This window comes from Psammomys obesus, unplaced genomic scaffold (assembly GCF_907164565.1).
Source record: "Psammomys obesus unplaced genomic scaffold, mPsaObe1.curated_primary_1811, whole genome shotgun sequence".
NCBI lineage: Eukaryota > Metazoa > Chordata > Mammalia > Rodentia > Muridae > Psammomys > Psammomys obesus.
The window spans coordinates 1780259-1797217 of NW_026590571.1; the positions used below are offsets into that span (position 1 = coordinate 1780259).

General features: G+C 38.5%; 1 protein-coding gene across 1 annotated transcript in view; it reads right to left on the minus strand.

Moving 5' to 3' along the window:
* LOC129677283 (cilia and flagella-associated protein 47-like) overlaps positions 1-16959 on the minus strand; it is a 603052-nt gene that overhangs the window by 3640 nt on the left and 582453 nt on the right. The window contains 1 exon segment of the mRNA XM_055607932.1: positions 2355-2523. Within this exon segment, the coding sequence (XP_055463907.1) occupies positions 2355-2523 (169 nt within the window).

The window sequence follows — 16959 nt, forward strand, 5'->3', positions numbered from 1 at the left end:
ATTTATTTATTTATTTATTTATTTATTTATTTATTTATTTATTTATTCATCCATTTATTTATTTATTTATTTATCTACCTATTTATTTATTTATTTATTTATTTATTTATTTGTTTATTTATTTATTTATTTATTTATTTATTTATTTATAGATAGGGCTGCACACTGCATCTAGAGCTCACTCATTAAACTAGGCTGAATATCCAAAGAACTCTAGTGATCTGCTCATCTTTTGTCTTTCAAAATGGGGCTACATTTGTGCCACAGTGCCTAAATTCTGAGCAAGCTGGGGATTGGAACTCAGGTACTTAGGCTTGCACAACATATACTTTACCAACTGAGCCATTTGCCAGCTCCAGTACTCACAGTTTTATAAACCAAAATTTTCCACAGTTACTATGAGAAACAAATTAGATTTTCTACCCTTTTTGAGTAGCATGACTTTTTAAAAATAAATGGAAAAGTTAACTTCATTCTATCAAAGCTATTGCTATTTGCCCTCTTTCCTACTTGAAAAATAACAGGTTTTAATTTATCATAAAGATGACTTAGTTGAGTGAGAAATTACAAAGCATGAGAACACGATTTCTGAACTTTGTCTAGGCAAGATTTATTAAAATTAATCTTATAAATCATTTATTTTTCTTAGTGAAGTAGAATATCATATTGTTGCAACTACTGACTTAATGCTTAACCTAAATATTTTAAATGACAATAGTGTAAGTAATAAATTTAATTTAGATAATAAGTTGATTTTTGAAATGTCTTAACCTGTAACACAAGTTTAAGTATAGAAGTTGTTAAAATTAAATGGGATTTAGAGTCAGAGTATATCAAGAGTGATTTTTAAGATCACTAATTTGATACGTGCAATGGCTCTTATGAATCTCCAGGGTAACTCTCCTAGTTTGTACAGTGTATTGTTATAATATGCACTTAAAATACATATAATCTCTGTATATATGCATATATATATACATATATATGTGTGTATATATATATATATATATATATATATATATATATTACCATTTGTAGGACCCACACAATGGTGGAAAAGTACTGCTTTATGCATGTTATCCTCTAAACTTGATGCATAACCCCACACACACACATAAGGGCATGTGCATGTCAAATAGCACATCAATGAGTTCATGTCAGAAATAGTCCCTGTTCCCCTTACTAGGGAAGCCACTTGGATACTGAGCTTCCATTTGTTTCTTTTCTTTTTTTTTCTTTTCTTTTCTTTCTTTCTTTTTTTTTTCATGAATTGAGTCTCACACAACAGTCCAGGCTGACTTCTAAATCAGAAAACTCTAACCCTTACTTCCTGAGTGTCCTGGGTCCTATGAAATCTTCAAAAAATGAAAAATAGAACTCTAACTAAATTTGTGCTTTCAATATTCATTTAAATAATGACATTTTCTTCCACTAATGGCAATGCTTAATTGTTGTTTGATGTTAAAGTCTAGGGATTTCTCTGGAAGCCAGAGCTGTAGGGTTATAGAATGACAGCCTGAGTTTTGTTTTTATACTACTGGAAGTAAACTGTGGTAATAGTTATCTTTTTTCCCTAATTTCAACATTACCTTTAGCTCAAAATTTCTCACTACAAAGTATTATAAAATTTATCTAGTAATATTTACCTTAACTATTAGCAAAACAATTACTTTAACTGTCTTCTATAGAAATGGCCAAATTTCCATTACATTTTTTAATTCAAATTTTTAATTAATGTAAAATTTATTCAGAAAACCAATGAGTAAAACTAAAAGATTTTAGGAAAATATTAAAAGAAGTAAAATTTCCCTTTAATGTGAAAATGAGAATACTAAATTACAAAGACGAAATGGTACTAGTTAAGTGAGGAATAACGTACAAAGTTAAGACTGCTATCAACACATTCTATTGAAAGAAACAGGCATTCATATCATTGACCATGAAATAAAAATTAACACTAGGGAAGTTTCTATATTCAGTTTAAAGTTGTCCATAAGTTATAAGATTAAGTGAGAATCTTCCCAGAAATGAAAGGATGGGTGAATAAAGGCTGCAGAGACTGAAGTCTTAACAATGATAACTTTTAATTTTTATTTAATTTGAAAATTTTTACCTTCTATTTAACTTCAACATTTTGAAAATATGCTTTAATCAACATTTGAAAAATATTTACTTCAAATATTATAAAGTCATTAAATATAATAAAGTCATTGAGTAAGAACTTTTTAAAAGCATTTTCTTAACATGTAATATAAGTAATTCCTAATTTCTTAGTTTTAACAAATTACTTTGTTATATTCCATACCTAAACTATTTCACTTTGAAAATTAAAAGTTGTGTGTTCTAAAACTTACCTGTATTACAAGTGTTGCTTGATATTTCTTACTGTACATTTGAGGTTTAAATCCTACAACGATGGGAATTCCTTTTGTGTAAAGCGGAGGGAGTTCTCCAGAATGAGGTTTTACAAAAAAGTCTCTATCACTGCCTGGCAGAAAATAGGCCATAAATGGCTCATAATACCTAGAAAAAAAAATGATGAATATAATTCATCAAATTGGTCATTAGCTCATCGACTTGGTGAGAAATTGATGACTAAAACGTGAATTCTGTTTCAACAAACCTATAGTGCAAAATTAATACTGAATGCTTACAAAAATGTGTGAGTAGTATTGAAAATTACAAAATAGTATCTGTCTTAGTGTTCTTCTGTTGCTTTGATAAAATACCATGACCAAAATAACTTAGGAAGCAAGGTTAATTTGGCATACACATTGCAGGTCAGCCAGACAATTCCTGGAAAAGGTCCTGTGCTCTGGCAGGTATTCAGCCACGAGCCCAAAGACACACATGCATTCCCAACTCACCATCCCAGACAGAACTGTGGGCCCCAAACACCAGAGACTGGGTTTTTCTGTCAGGAGGAAACCAATAATCATAAAATATTCAAGCTATCACAGCAATAAAGTGCTTCACTTTATCTTGAGGGAACAGAGAACAACAAGTTTACCTAAGACTGCTCACTTATTTAGTACCATATTAATATTGATGAATAGTCAATGTAATTTTCTGCATTGCTAGATCTTTTCTGAGATCACATACCATCTGCCTTATGCCTTGCTTTAATAAATACTTCCAAAGTTGATTTTGGGTATATCACCAAGTTCAGAAATGACAAAACAATGATAACTTGGTTTCTGTTACCTTAAAGAACATCAGGTCCAAACTCAGGGCACCAAGCCAAATGCCTCTTACTCCAGGAAAAGTTCTGTGGAAATGTTCCCAGGTTCTTGCAGATGCACTTGCATGTTCTACTCACCATCCCAGACTAAATTGTAGACCCCAAAACAATACAGACTGGGTATCCCTATTGGTAGGAAACCCCATCATAGGCGGAATACCTGCTCTAACCTCAGGACACACAACTAATCCACTGAAAAGTCCTGGATTCCCTCAGACTCCAAGCTCTAAACTCTTGCAGCATGCATGAGTGCTGTGCTCACCTGACACTGTTTAGTGCATAGGTACTGGGGCACAGAGCTCCAGCTTCAGTCCTACAGAAGCCTGGGATCCATGGGAAGAGCTCCCAGACACTGCTGCAGAGTGCTAACTGTGTCCTAGCTAAACTGACCAAACAGCAGGGCTCCCTGGTTCATTAGGAGAGCTGTACCCAGCAAAACACACTGTATGAGCAGCAGCAACTCACTGAATTCAGAGCAAGAAACCTAGTGGAAGGGCAGCTGTCTCCAGGACTTCTAGTGAGAGGAGAGGCTCACCTAACCAATAATGACCCCAGTTATCCTACATGATCATACATGTGAGGTGAGCTGTGGCAATTCTTTGAGATGCACTGGCCATCTGGTGACCATACCCAAAACCCTGAGGAAGTCTCCTTTATTTACAACCATCTTCCTGCCAAGGGGATTCTCCCCACCCCAGGATTCTAGCAGGCACCACCAACTAACAGACAACACTTGAGACAGCCAGTTGGGTAGAGGCCACTGTAAAACCACAACCAACTAAAGCCAAAGAAATAAGACATCTCCAGAACTCAGTTATCGATGGACAAGTAGCGTTGGACACTTTAACATAAGTGAAGTTCAAGATGACCTTACATCTAAGCTTTTGAAGAGGATAACGGAGGAAACAAATAAAATACATAAAGAATAAGAGGAAGTTAAAGTCAAACAGATTATGGCCATCCATAAAAGCACAGGAAGATGCAGCCAAACAGTTTGTGGCCTTCAGAGAAGAAATAATTAAATCACTGAAAGAAATAAAAGAAACAGAGGAATGTTCAAACAAACAGGTGACAGAATTGAAGGAAAAATGAGAAAATATAGTAAAAAAGATGAAGGAAATCAACAAAGCAGTCCAAGATCTGAAGATAAAATTGGTAAACTTAAAGAAAATGCAAATGGGAAATATGACAGCGAGGGAGAACTTAGGGAAGAAAACAGCAACTACATTGGAAACATAACCAACAGTCTACAAGAAATGGAAGAAAGAATCTCAGGTGTGGAAGATACAATGGAAGAAATTTACGTACCTGTTAAAGAAAATGTTAAATCTAAAATAAATTCTTGGCACAAACTATCCAAGAAATCCAAGACATGAAGAGACAAAAATAAAATTAAAAAAAAAAAAAAAGGAAAAGTGCTTCCTCAAGACCCAGCTATACCACTGCTAGGTATATACCCAAAGTTTGCTCAAGTACACAAAAGAGATATTTGCTCAACCATGTTTATAGCTGCTTTATTTGTAATAGCCAGAACCTGGAAACAACCCATATGTCCATCAACGGAGGAATGGGTACAGAAATTGTGGTATTTTTACACAATGGAATACTACTCAGCAATCAAAAAGGAGGAAATCATGAAATTTGCAGGCAAATGGTGGGACCTAGAAAAGATCATCCTGAGTGAAATAACCCAGAAGGAGAAAGACAAACACGGTATATACTCACTTATATAGACCTATAAGATATGATAAACATAATGAAATCTATACACCTAAAAAAGATAATCAAGAGAGTGGACATGGGGTATGATTATCAATCCTCGTTTTGAAAGACAGATGGGATGCACATTAAACATTGACAGGAGTCTACTGAGCGCATTTGAAAAAACTCTAACTAGCAGTGTTTTCAAAGCAAAGACTCATGACCAAACCTTTGGCAGAGTACAGGGAATCATAAGAAAGAAGGGGAGTTAGTCTGATGAGGAAAGGATAGGAGTTCCACAAGGACCAAACATATCTGGGCACAGGGTCTTTTCTGAGACTGACATGCAACCAAGAACCATGTATGAATGTAACCTAGAACCTCTGCTCAGATGTAGCCTGTGGTAACTCAGTAACCAATTGGTTTCCCATAGTGAGGGGAACAAGGACTATTTCTAACAGGAACTCAATGACTGGCTCTTTGGCCTCCCCACCCCCCCAAGGGAGGAGCAGTCCTGTTAGGCCACAGAGGAGAGTTTTGCAGCCAGTCCTGAAGATACCTGATAAAACAGGATCAGATGAATGGGGAGGAGGTTCCCCCTATCAGTGGACTTGGCAAGGGGCACGGTAGAGATGAGGGAGGGAGGGACTGGGAGGGAATGAGGGATTGGGACACGGCTGGGATACAGAGTTAATAAAATGTAACTGATAAGAAAAAAAATAAAATTAAAAAAAAAGAAAAAAAAAAACTAAGAATAATAGGAATAGAGGAAACAGAAGATTCCTGTCTCCAAGGCCCAGAAAATGTTTTCAACAAAATCATTGAAGAAAATTTCCCCAATTTAAAGGAAAGGGCTATAAGCATACAAAAAGCCTCTAGAATGTCTAATAAATTAGACCAGAAAAGAAAATCCTCCTGCCACATAATCAGAACAGTAAATATACAGAACAAGGAAAAAGTACTAAAAAGCTGCAAGGGAAAAAGGCCAAGTAACATATAATGGCAAACCCATCAGAATCACACCTGACCTCTCAACAGAGACTATGAAAGCAAGAAGAGCCTGGATGGATATCATGCAGACCCAAATAGAACACAGATGTCAGCCCAAGCTACTATACCCAGCAAAACTCTCAATCATCATAGAAGGATAAAACAAGATATTCAATGACAAAAACAATTTTCAACAGTACCTAGCAACAAATTGCACCTTACAGAAGATGCTAAAAGGAAAATACAACCCTAGGAAGCTAATTACATTCAGGAAAACAGAGGAAATAAATGACATCACTACAGCAAAACTAAAAGTAGACAAGCACACAGACGTAATACCACAACCCACATCAAAATAAAAGGATCTAACAGCCACTGGTCATTAATCGCTCTCAACATCAATGGACTCAACTCTCCAATAAAAAGACACAGACTAACAGAATGGATATGTAAACAAGATCCAACAATCTATTGCATACAATAAACACACCTAAGTCACAAATATAGACATTACATGAGAGTAAAGGGCCTGAAGACAATTTTCCAAGCAAATCGACCCAAAAAGCAAGCAGAAGTAGCCATTCTAATATCTAATAAAATAAACTTTCAAAGAAATATTAATCAAAAGAAATGGGGAAGGTCATTTCATACTCATCAAAAGAAAATTTCACCAAGAAGACATCACAATTCTGAACATCTACGCCCCAAATACAAGGGCATCCACATTTGTAAAAGAAACATTAACAAAACTTAAACCAGGGAGGATCCAAGATGATGGTGACCAGCATGCACCTTATTTGAAGTGGAAAAGGACCAGAAACGCCGAAATTGGTGAGTGAAAGAGCTCCTGAACCCAGAAAGGAGTTATCTAGGCTAACTCCTAAAAGAGAAAAAGAGACTAACCATGAACTGAGTCCATCTAGAATCAGGTCACCCACAGACTCCTCTGGGGACTTGATCCCTAAGCACTTCCCCGTATTCAACTCCCTATTTCTTTTTGGAGGAGGCAGAGGAGGTGGCCAACAGAATTCTCCACAGACCACACCGCCTGTGCCCTAATGACAGCAGTGGCTCCTACCAAAGAAACCCTGGCTCAGGATCTGGGACTGAGAATACCAAACACTTTTGGGCACTTCCCCCAGACTGCTGCCATGAGCCTGCCCTCGCAGAGCTGGAGGATAGAGGGGCACACTGTGAGTTCTGCCACAGACCATAGCGTGGGGCTCCAACACAGTCAGCTGCTCCTAGCAAAGAAACTCAGGCTCAGGATCTGGGACTGAGGACACTCAACCCTTCCTGGTACTCCCCCAGGACCAGGCACCATAAGATCCAGCGCCAATGGATTCTGGCTGAGAAAACCCAGCTCAGGATCTGGTACTGAGAATACCCAACCCTCCTGACAATCTCCTGAGACCACCAACATAAGTTTGCCCTGGCGGATGGGAAGAACAGAGAGGTGACCTGCAGATTCGGCACAGGCCACAGTGACTCAGGCTCCGGACCTGGGACTGAGGTCACTCAACCCTTCCGGGCACTCCCCTGGGACCAGTGGCCATAAGCTCCAGTGCAGGGCGGCTTCTGGCAGAGATACCTGGGTTCATGGCAGAGATACTTGGGTTCAAGATCTGGAACTGAGGACTCTCAACTCAAACATTTCCAGGACTCCCCCAGGACCAGCTGCCAGAAGCCTTCCCTAAAGGAGGGGAAGGACAGAGAGGCGGCCTGCGGATTCCACCACAGACCACACTGCCTGGGCCCCGGTCTTGGGATCTGGGTCAGAGGAGATTCAGTCTGCACTCCCCCTACCCACCCCTACCCAAGCACTTCCCTGAGACTAGCCACCAAAACCATTCCCTGGTGGAAGTGAAGGATACACAAGGGGCCTGCAGAGTCTGCCAGAGACCACACTGCCCAGGCCCCAGCAGGGGTTGCACTCAGCACACCATATAATGCAGGTGGACACCAAGACCTGCTGCTATAGCTCCACTGAGCTGACTGTAGGCCTACACTCACATTTGCCCCAGCAGGATCAAATCAGAGGGTAGAGAACAAGGGGAACCACTGTGCTTTCCAACTGGTCCTGTAAGGGTGTGAGTGTGCCTTCAAGTGAGTGTTTGCAGAGCCCCAGGTCCAGGGCCCCTCTATGCAAGCCACCAGACAACACATCCCTACTACCAACACCCTAGTGTGGGCATCATAGGGATTCTTGGGACAGCAATCCCAACACTGAAGCCTCTGCTCTGTGGGGCTACCAGTGAATTCCAAGCAAACAATACCTGTATCCCAGACAGAGCTTCATAGCAGTGGCCTTTAGGCCACTGAGGTAGTCAGAGAATCCATGCAGGCATACTGCGCCAGCTAAAAGCACCTGCAAATAGCTCCAGCATCACATTCCTCATTTAGGTAAAGCTGAATCCACAACGCACATTCTCAAACCAGTGAACATATCTCATATTCCTGAAAAACAGTCCAGAAACCAGAACAATATGGTCCTAGACTGAAATACAGACTCCAGGAACAAACAGTGAGGGTTACAGATAAGCAGACGGACATAGGCTGACATAAGAACACACCCAACAAAATCAGGACATCATGGCTTCACCAGCAAACCCCAAATCAATGGACACTTCAATTCACTAGATACACAAGAAAACATCTTTAAAACTATGCTTTTCCAGCTATTAGAGGCCCATAAAAAAGAAACAAACAAATCTCTCAGAGAAATGGCCACACAAATTGAGCCAAACAAAGAGGACATGAACCAAGTTCTCAAAGAAAGAACCACACAAATGGAGGCAAATAAAGAAGAAATAAACAAAGCTCTCAAAGAAATACAGGCAAATACAGCCAAACAAGTACAGGCACAGTTAGCTGCATACTGAGAGGAAATGAACAACAAAATAGGACCCATTATTGAAAAGCAGGACTCCACATTCAAACAGATGAAGGAAATGGTGCAAGACATGAAAATAGAATTAGAATCAATAAAGAATACACAAACAGAGAAAAACTTGGAGCTGGAGAACATAGAGAAAAGATCAGGAACTACAAAGGTAAGTATCACCAACAGAATACAAGAGATTGAAGAGAAACTCTCAGGTGCTGAAGATACACTTGCAGAAATCGATACGTCTCTCAAAGAAAAAATAAAATCAGAAAAGTTCCAAACACAAAATATCCAATAAATCAAGGACACCATGAAAAGATAGAAATCTAAGAATAATGGGAGTAGATGAAAAAGAAGACACCAGGCTCCAAGGTCTCGAAAATATTTTCAAGAAAATCATTGAAGAAAATTTTCCCAACTTAAAGAAAGAGATGTCAATAAACATACAAGAGGTCTCTAGAACACCAAATAGACTAGACCAGCAAAGACATTCTTCATGTCATATCATAGTCCAAACACTGAACCTACAGAACAAAGAAAAAATATTAAAAGCAGCAAGGGAAAAAGGCCAAGTAACATATGAAGGTAGACCTATCAGAATCACACCAGATTTCTCAACAGAAACTATGAAAGCCAGAAAAGCCTGGGCAGAAGTCATGCAGACCTTACGGGACCACAGATGCAAACCTAGACACTATACCTAGGAAAACTTTCTATCAACATAGATGGAGAATTCAAAATATTCCATGATAATACCAAATTTTCACAACATCTACACGGTAACTGAGCCCTACAGAAGTTACAGAAGGAAAATTCCAACCCAACGAAAACAACTACATCCAAGGACACATAGGACATAGATAACTACACAGCAAAAATTAAAAGAATACAAGCAATGAAACTCAGCAACACCACCTACCCACATCAAAAGAAAGTAACATTTGTTGGTCATTAGTATCTGTCAACATCAATGGACTCAAATCTCCAATAAAATGACACAGACTAACAGAATGATTGCAGAAACAAGATCCAACATTCTGTTCCACCCAAGAAACACACTTAAGCAATAAAGATAAACAGAACCTCAGAGTAAAGGGCTGGAAAAATGTTTTTCAAGCAAAAAATTCCAGAAAACAACCTAGGATAGCTATCCTAATATTTAATAAATTAAACTTTGAACCAAAATTAATCAAAAAGAGATGAGGAGGGGTACTACATTCTCATCAAAGGAAAAATCCACCAGGAGGACATCACAATTCTGAACATGTATGCCCCAAATACAAGTGCTCCTACATTCATAAATGAAACATTACTAAATCATACATTGATTACAATAACTTACTAGTGGGAGACTTCAACACCCCACTCTCATCAAGGGACAGATCAACAAGACAGAAACCAAATAGGGAAATAAAGGCACTTACAGAGGCACTAAATCAAAAGGACTTAATAGATATCTGCTACACCCATGCCAGTGTCGCCATAGTAGCATGTACTACAGGGTGGGAGACATGTTTTCTTCTGAAATTTGCTCCCTGGAAGGTCCTTGGCAGACCCCCCCTCCCCCCGTTTGGCAAATAGACGCATGCTGAGATTTCTATGCTTTTTCAGTTGCAGTTCTGGGGCTGGATTAATGAGTTTTTTGATATTTCTCTGTGACTCCTGAAACAGCACAACTAATTTTATGAAGAAATTTATTATTAGTAGATTAATAAAGGCTTTAATAAAAATAAAATGTAAAAGGAATAAGTGTAAGAAAAGTAATGAATTAGATTTAGTATTAATAGGCATTATAAGAATAGTAAAAAAATAATAGGCTCCTTCTTAAGAAAAAATAACATGAGAAGTACAGCTGGCATGAGTTTTCCTCTCCCTTCAGCAACTTGTTCCTAGGGAAGATTATAAATCTTTAGTAGGACATAAGGGAGGATGGTTGACAAAGGTGTGCTTAGACTTTGTCAGGTATTCGACTTGGCTCGGAGGACTATTACAGCTCCTGACTTTCCTCTTCACTAGTCAGTGATAATGAAACCATAGTTTGAGGTTTTTGTTTTTTGTTTGCATTGATCAGAAAGTTTCTAGGCAAACATTTCTTGTGGGCACTGCCCTATGTTAAAACATAAACTTTGTATCCTTGGTAAAAGTCTAATTGTTCTGGAAAGCATGCCAATTTTAAGGTGGTTCCTTGTGAGATCACTATAAAAATACTAGCTTGATTTCAGTAAAGTGCAGCAGAGTCAAAACCATCAAGGTGTCTCTGTCTGTCAATTCATTGCCGAAACCTTGCCTTCCTGTCCAAAGCCTTGTACTGCCTCAAACGCCAGGAGCCCGAATGGGCCGGTTCGTGGCAGAAATCTACAGATTTTTTCAAACAAAGATATACTCCATAGAGTATATCTTCTTTTCAGGACCTCATGGAACATTCTCCAAAATAGACCATATAGTTGGTCACAAAGCAAGCCTCAACAGGTACAAGAAGATTGAAGTAATCCTCTCTTTTGTATCCGACCACCATGAAATAAAGCTGGTCCTCAACAAAAATGGAAGTAACAAAAAGCCTACACACACATGGAAACTGAACAACTTGCTGCTCAATGACAGCTGGGTTAAGGAAAAAAATAAAGAAATACATTAAAGACTCCCTAGAATTCAGTGAAAATGAAGGTACAACATACCTTAATTTATGAGACATGTTGAAACCACTGATCAAAAAAAAAATCATAGCACTAAGTGCCTTCAAGAAGAAATTTGTAATATCAAATACAAGCAACTTAATGGCCTAACTGAAAGCCCTGGGAAAAAAAGAAGCAGATACACTCCAGAGGAGCAGATGGCTGGAAATAATCAAATACAGGGCTGAAATCAAACAATTAGAAACAAATAAAACAATTCAAAGAATCAATGAAACCAAGAGCTGGTTCTTTGAGAAAATCAACATGATAGAAAAACCCTTGGCCAACGTAAGTAAAAGGCAGAGAAAATCTGCCTAAATCAGTAAAATCAGAAATGACAAGGGGAATATAACTATAGACACTGAGGAAATCCAAACAATCATTAGGTCATACTACAAAAGCCTATATGCCACAAAATTTGAAAATTTAAAAGAAATGGACAATTTTCTTCATAGATTCCACCTACCAAAATTAAGTCAAGAAGACTGAATAGCCCTATTCCCCCCCCCCGAAAATTGAATCAGTCATCAACAGTCTCAGCTCCAAACAAAAGCACTGGGCCAGATGGTTTCAGTGCAGAGATTTACAAGACCTTCACAGAAGTGCTAACTGCAATCCTCCTCAAACTATTCCACAAAATAGAAACAGAAATAACATTATCAAATTCATTCTATGAAGCCACAGTCACCTTGATACCTAAACCATGCAAAAACCCAACAAAAAAAGAGAACTTCAGACCTATCTCTCTTTTTTTTATTTTATTTTATTTTATTTTATTTTTATTTTTATTTTTAGTTACATTTTGTTAACTCTGTGTCCCAGCTGTATCCTGCTCCCTCATTCCCTCCTCAACCCCACACTCCCTCCCTGGTCTCCTCCCTGCCCCTTTCCAAGTCCACTGATAGGGGAGGACCTCCTCCCCTTTCATCTGACCCTGTTTTATCAGGTATCTTCAGGGCTGGCTGCAAAGTCCTCCTCTGTGGCCTAACAGACTGCCCCTCCCCCGGGGGGGGGGGGGGGGTGTCAAACAGCCTGCCCTTGAGATCCTGTTAGAAATAGTCCGTGTTCCCCTTACTTTGGAAAACTACTTGGTTACTGAGCTACCACAGGCCACATCCAAGCAGAAGTTCTAGGTTATATCCATAGATGGTCCTTGGTTGAGTGTCAGTCTCAGAAAAGACCCTGTGCCCAGATATATTTGGTCCTTGTAGAGCTCCTATCCTTTCCATATCATACTAACTTCCCTTCTTTCATATGATTCCCTGCACTCTGCCGAGGGTTTGGTTATGAGTCTTAGTGTCTGCTTTGAAACACTGCTAGGTAGAGTCTTTCAGGTGCCTTTTGTGGTAGACTCCTGTCATAAGTTCAATGCACATCCCATTTGTCTTTCTAAATGAGGATTAATCACCTTCGCCTGTGTCCACTTTCTTGATTATCTTCTTTAGGTGTGTAGATTTCATTATGTTTATCATGTCTTGTAGGTCTATATAAGCGAGTATATACCAAGTTTGTCTTTCTCCTTCTGGGATACTTCACTCAGAATGATCTTTTCTAGATCCCACCACTTGCCTGCAAATTTCATGATTTCCTCCTTTTTGATTGCTGAGTAGTATTCCATTGTGTAAAAATACCACAATTTCTGTATCCATTCCTCCGTTGATGGACATCTGGGTTGTTTCCAAGTTCTGGCTATTACAAATAAAGCTGCTACGAACATGGTTGAACAAATGTCCTTGTTGTGTACTTGAGCAAATTTTGGGTATATACCTAGGAGTGGTATAGCTGGGTCTTGAGGTAGCACTACTCCTAGTTGTCTGAGAAAGCGCCAGATTGACTTCCAGAGTGGTTGAACCAGTTTATATTCCCACCAGCAATGGAGGAGGGTTCCCTTTTCTCCACAACCTCTCCAGCATGTGCTATCACTTGAGTTTTTCATCTTGGCCATCCTGATGGGTGTGAGGTGAAATCTCAGGGTCGTTTTGATTTGCATTTCCCTAATGGCTAATGAGGTTGAGCATTTCTTTAAGTGTTTCTCTGCCATTTGATGTTCCTCTTTCGAGAATTCTCTGTTTACCTCTGTTCCCCATTTTTTAAGTGGATTACTTGGTTTGTTGCTTTTCTGCTTCTTTAGTTCTTTATATATACTTGATATTAGCCCTCTGTCAGATAAAGGGTTGGTGAAGATTCTTTCCCAATCTGTAGGCTGTCTATTTGTTTTGATGACAGTGTCTTTTGCTTTACAGAAGCTTTTCAGTTTCATGAGGTCCCATTTATTGATTGTTGCTCTTAGAGCCTGTGCTGTTGGTGTTCTGTTCAGGAAGTTGTCTCCTGTGCCAATGAGTTCTAGGCTGTTTCCCACTTTTTTTTCCCAACTGATTTAGAGTATCTGGTTTTATGTTGAGGTCCTTGATCCACTTGGACTTTAGTTTTGTGCAGGGTGATAAATATGGATCTATTTTCATTTTTCTGCATGTAGACATCCAGTTGGTCCAGCACCATTTGTTGAAGATGCTGTCTTTTTTCCATTGGATGGATTTGGCTTCTTTGTCAAATATTGAGTATTCATAGGTGTGTGGGTTTATTTCTGGGTCTTCTATGCGATTCCATTGATCCTCCTTTCTGTTTCTATGCCAATACCATGCAGTTTTTATTACTGTTGCCCTGTAGTACAGCTTGAGATCGGGAATGGAGATACCTCCAGATGATCTGTTGTTGTACAGGATCGTTTTGGAGATTCTGGGTGTTTTGTTTCTCCATATGAAGCTGAGATTCTTTTTTTCAAGGTCTGTAAAGAGTTGAGTTAGTATTTTGATGGGAATTGCATTGAATCTGTAGATTGCTTTTGGCAGGATGGCCATTTTCACAATGTTAATCCTACCAACCCATGAGCACGGGAGATCTTTCCATCTTCTGAGATCTTCTTCAATTTCTTTCTTCAAAGACTTGAAGTTTTTCTCAAACAGGTCTTTCACTTGCTTGGTTAGAGTCACACCAAGGTACTTTATGTTATTAGTGGCTATTGTGAAGGGTGTTGTTTCCCTAATTTCTTTCTCAGCGTTTTTGTCTTTGGTATACAAGAGGGCTTCTGATTTTTTTGAGTTGATTTTGTATCCTGCCACTTTGCTGAAGGTGTTTATCAGCTGAAGAAGTTCTCTGGTTGAATCTTTGGGGTCGCTCATGTATACTATCATATCATCTGCAAATAGTGACACTTTGACCTCTTCCTTTCCGATTTGTATCCCCTTGATCTCCTTTAGTTGTCTTATTGCTCTGGCTAGGACTTCAAGTACAATGTTAAAGAGATATGGAGAGAGTGGGCAGCCTTGTCTTGTCCCTGATTTCAGTGGGATTGATTTAAGTTTCTCTCCATTGAGTTTGATGTTGGCTATAGGCTTGTTGTATATTGCCTTTACTATCTTTAGGTATGTGCCTTGTATCCCTGATCTCTCCAAGACTTTAAACAAAAATGGGTGTTGGACTTTGTCAAATGCTTTTTCAGCATCTAAGGAGATGATCATGTGGTTTTTATCCTTCATTTTGTTTATGTGGTGGATTACATTGATGGATTTCCGTATGTTGAACCACCCCTGCATACCTGGGATGAAGCCTACTTGGTCATAGTGGATAATATCTTTGATGTGTTCTTGGATTCGGTTTGCAAGTATTTTATTGAGTATTTTTGCATCAATGTTCATAAGAGAGATAGGTCTGAAGTTCTCTTTTTTGGTTGGATCTTTGTGTGGTTTAGGTATCAAAGTGACTGTGGCTTCATAGAATGAGTTTGGTAGTGTTCCTTCTGTTTCTATTTTATGGAATAGTTTGAGGAGAATTGGTGTTAGTACTTCTTTGAAGGTCTTGTAGAATTCTGCGCTGAAGCCATCTGGTCCAGGGCTTTTTTTGGAGGGGAGACTGTTAATGACTGCTTCAATTTCCTTGGGAGATATAGGACTATTCAGTCTTTCTACCTGATCTTGACTTAATTTTGGTAGATGGAATCTGTCAAGAAAGTTATCCATTTCATTTAGATTTTCAAATTCTGTGGCATATAGGCTTTTGTAGTATGACCTAATAATCATTTGGATTTCCTCAGTGTCTGTAGTTATGTCCCCATTTTCCTTTCTGATTTTGCTGATTTGTATGGTTTCTCTCTGCTTTTTAGTTAGTTTGGCTAAGGGTTTGTCTATCTTGTTGATTTTCTCAAAGAACCAGCTTTTTGTTTCATTGATTCTTTGGATAATTTTATTTGTTTCTAATTGATTGATCTCTGCCCTTAGTTTGATTATTTCCAGCCGTCTGCTCCTCTTGGGTGTATCTGCTTCTTTTTTTTCTAGGTTTTTCAGTTGGGCCATTAAGTTGTTTGTATGTGATGTTACAGATTTCTTCTTGTAGGCACTTAGTGCTATAAATTTTCCTCTGAGCACTGCTTTCAATGTGTCCCATAAATTTGGGTATGTTGTGCCTTCATTTTCATTGAATTCTAGAAAGTCTTTAATTTCTTTCTTTCTTTCTTCCTTGACCCAGCTGTCATTGAGTAGTAAGTTGTTCAGTTTCCATGTGCGTGTTGGCTTTTTGTTGTTTCTGTTGTTGTTGATGTCCAGCTTTAGTCCATGGTGGTCAGATAGTATACAAGGGATTATTTCAATCCTTTTGTATCTGTTGAGGCTTGCTTTGTGACCAACTATATGGTCTATTTTGGAGAAGGTTCCATGTGGTGCTGAAAAGAAGGTGTACTCTTTTGAGTTTGGGTGAAACGATCTGTAGACGTCTATTAGGTCCATTTGATTTAGGGATTCTGTGAGTGCTTTTATTTCCCTATTTGGTGTCTGTCTGGTTGATCTGTCCCTTGATGAGAGTGGGGTGTTGAAGTCTCCCACTACTAAGGTATTAGGATCAATGTATGATTTAAGCTTTAATATTGTTTCATTTACGAATGTAGGTGCTCTTGTATTTGGGGCATAGATATTCAAAATTGTGATGTCCTCTTGTTGGATTTTTCCTTTGATGAGAATATAGTGGCCCTCCTTATCTTTTTTGATTAACTTCGGATGAAAGTCTATTTTATTAGATATTAGGATGGCTACTCCAGCTTGTTTTCTGGAAATATTTGCTTGAAAAACATTTTTCCAGCCCTTTACTCTGAGGTAGTGTTTATCTTTGTTGCATAGGTGTGTTTTTTGGATGAAACAGAATGTTGGGTCCTGTTTCTGTAACCATTCTGTTAGCCTGTGTCTTTTTATTGGTGAGTTGAGTCCATTAATATTGATAGATAATATTGACCAATGCATGTTAGTTCCTTTTGTAATGGAGTCGATGATCTTACCTTGTTTCATTGCTTGTTTTCTTTTCATTTTTGTTGGGATATTATCTGTATGCCCTGTTTTCTTGGGTGAATTCGTTTTCGTTGGATTGGAGTTTTCCTTCTAGTATCTTCTGTAGGGCTGGTTTGCTGTATAGATATTGCGTAAATT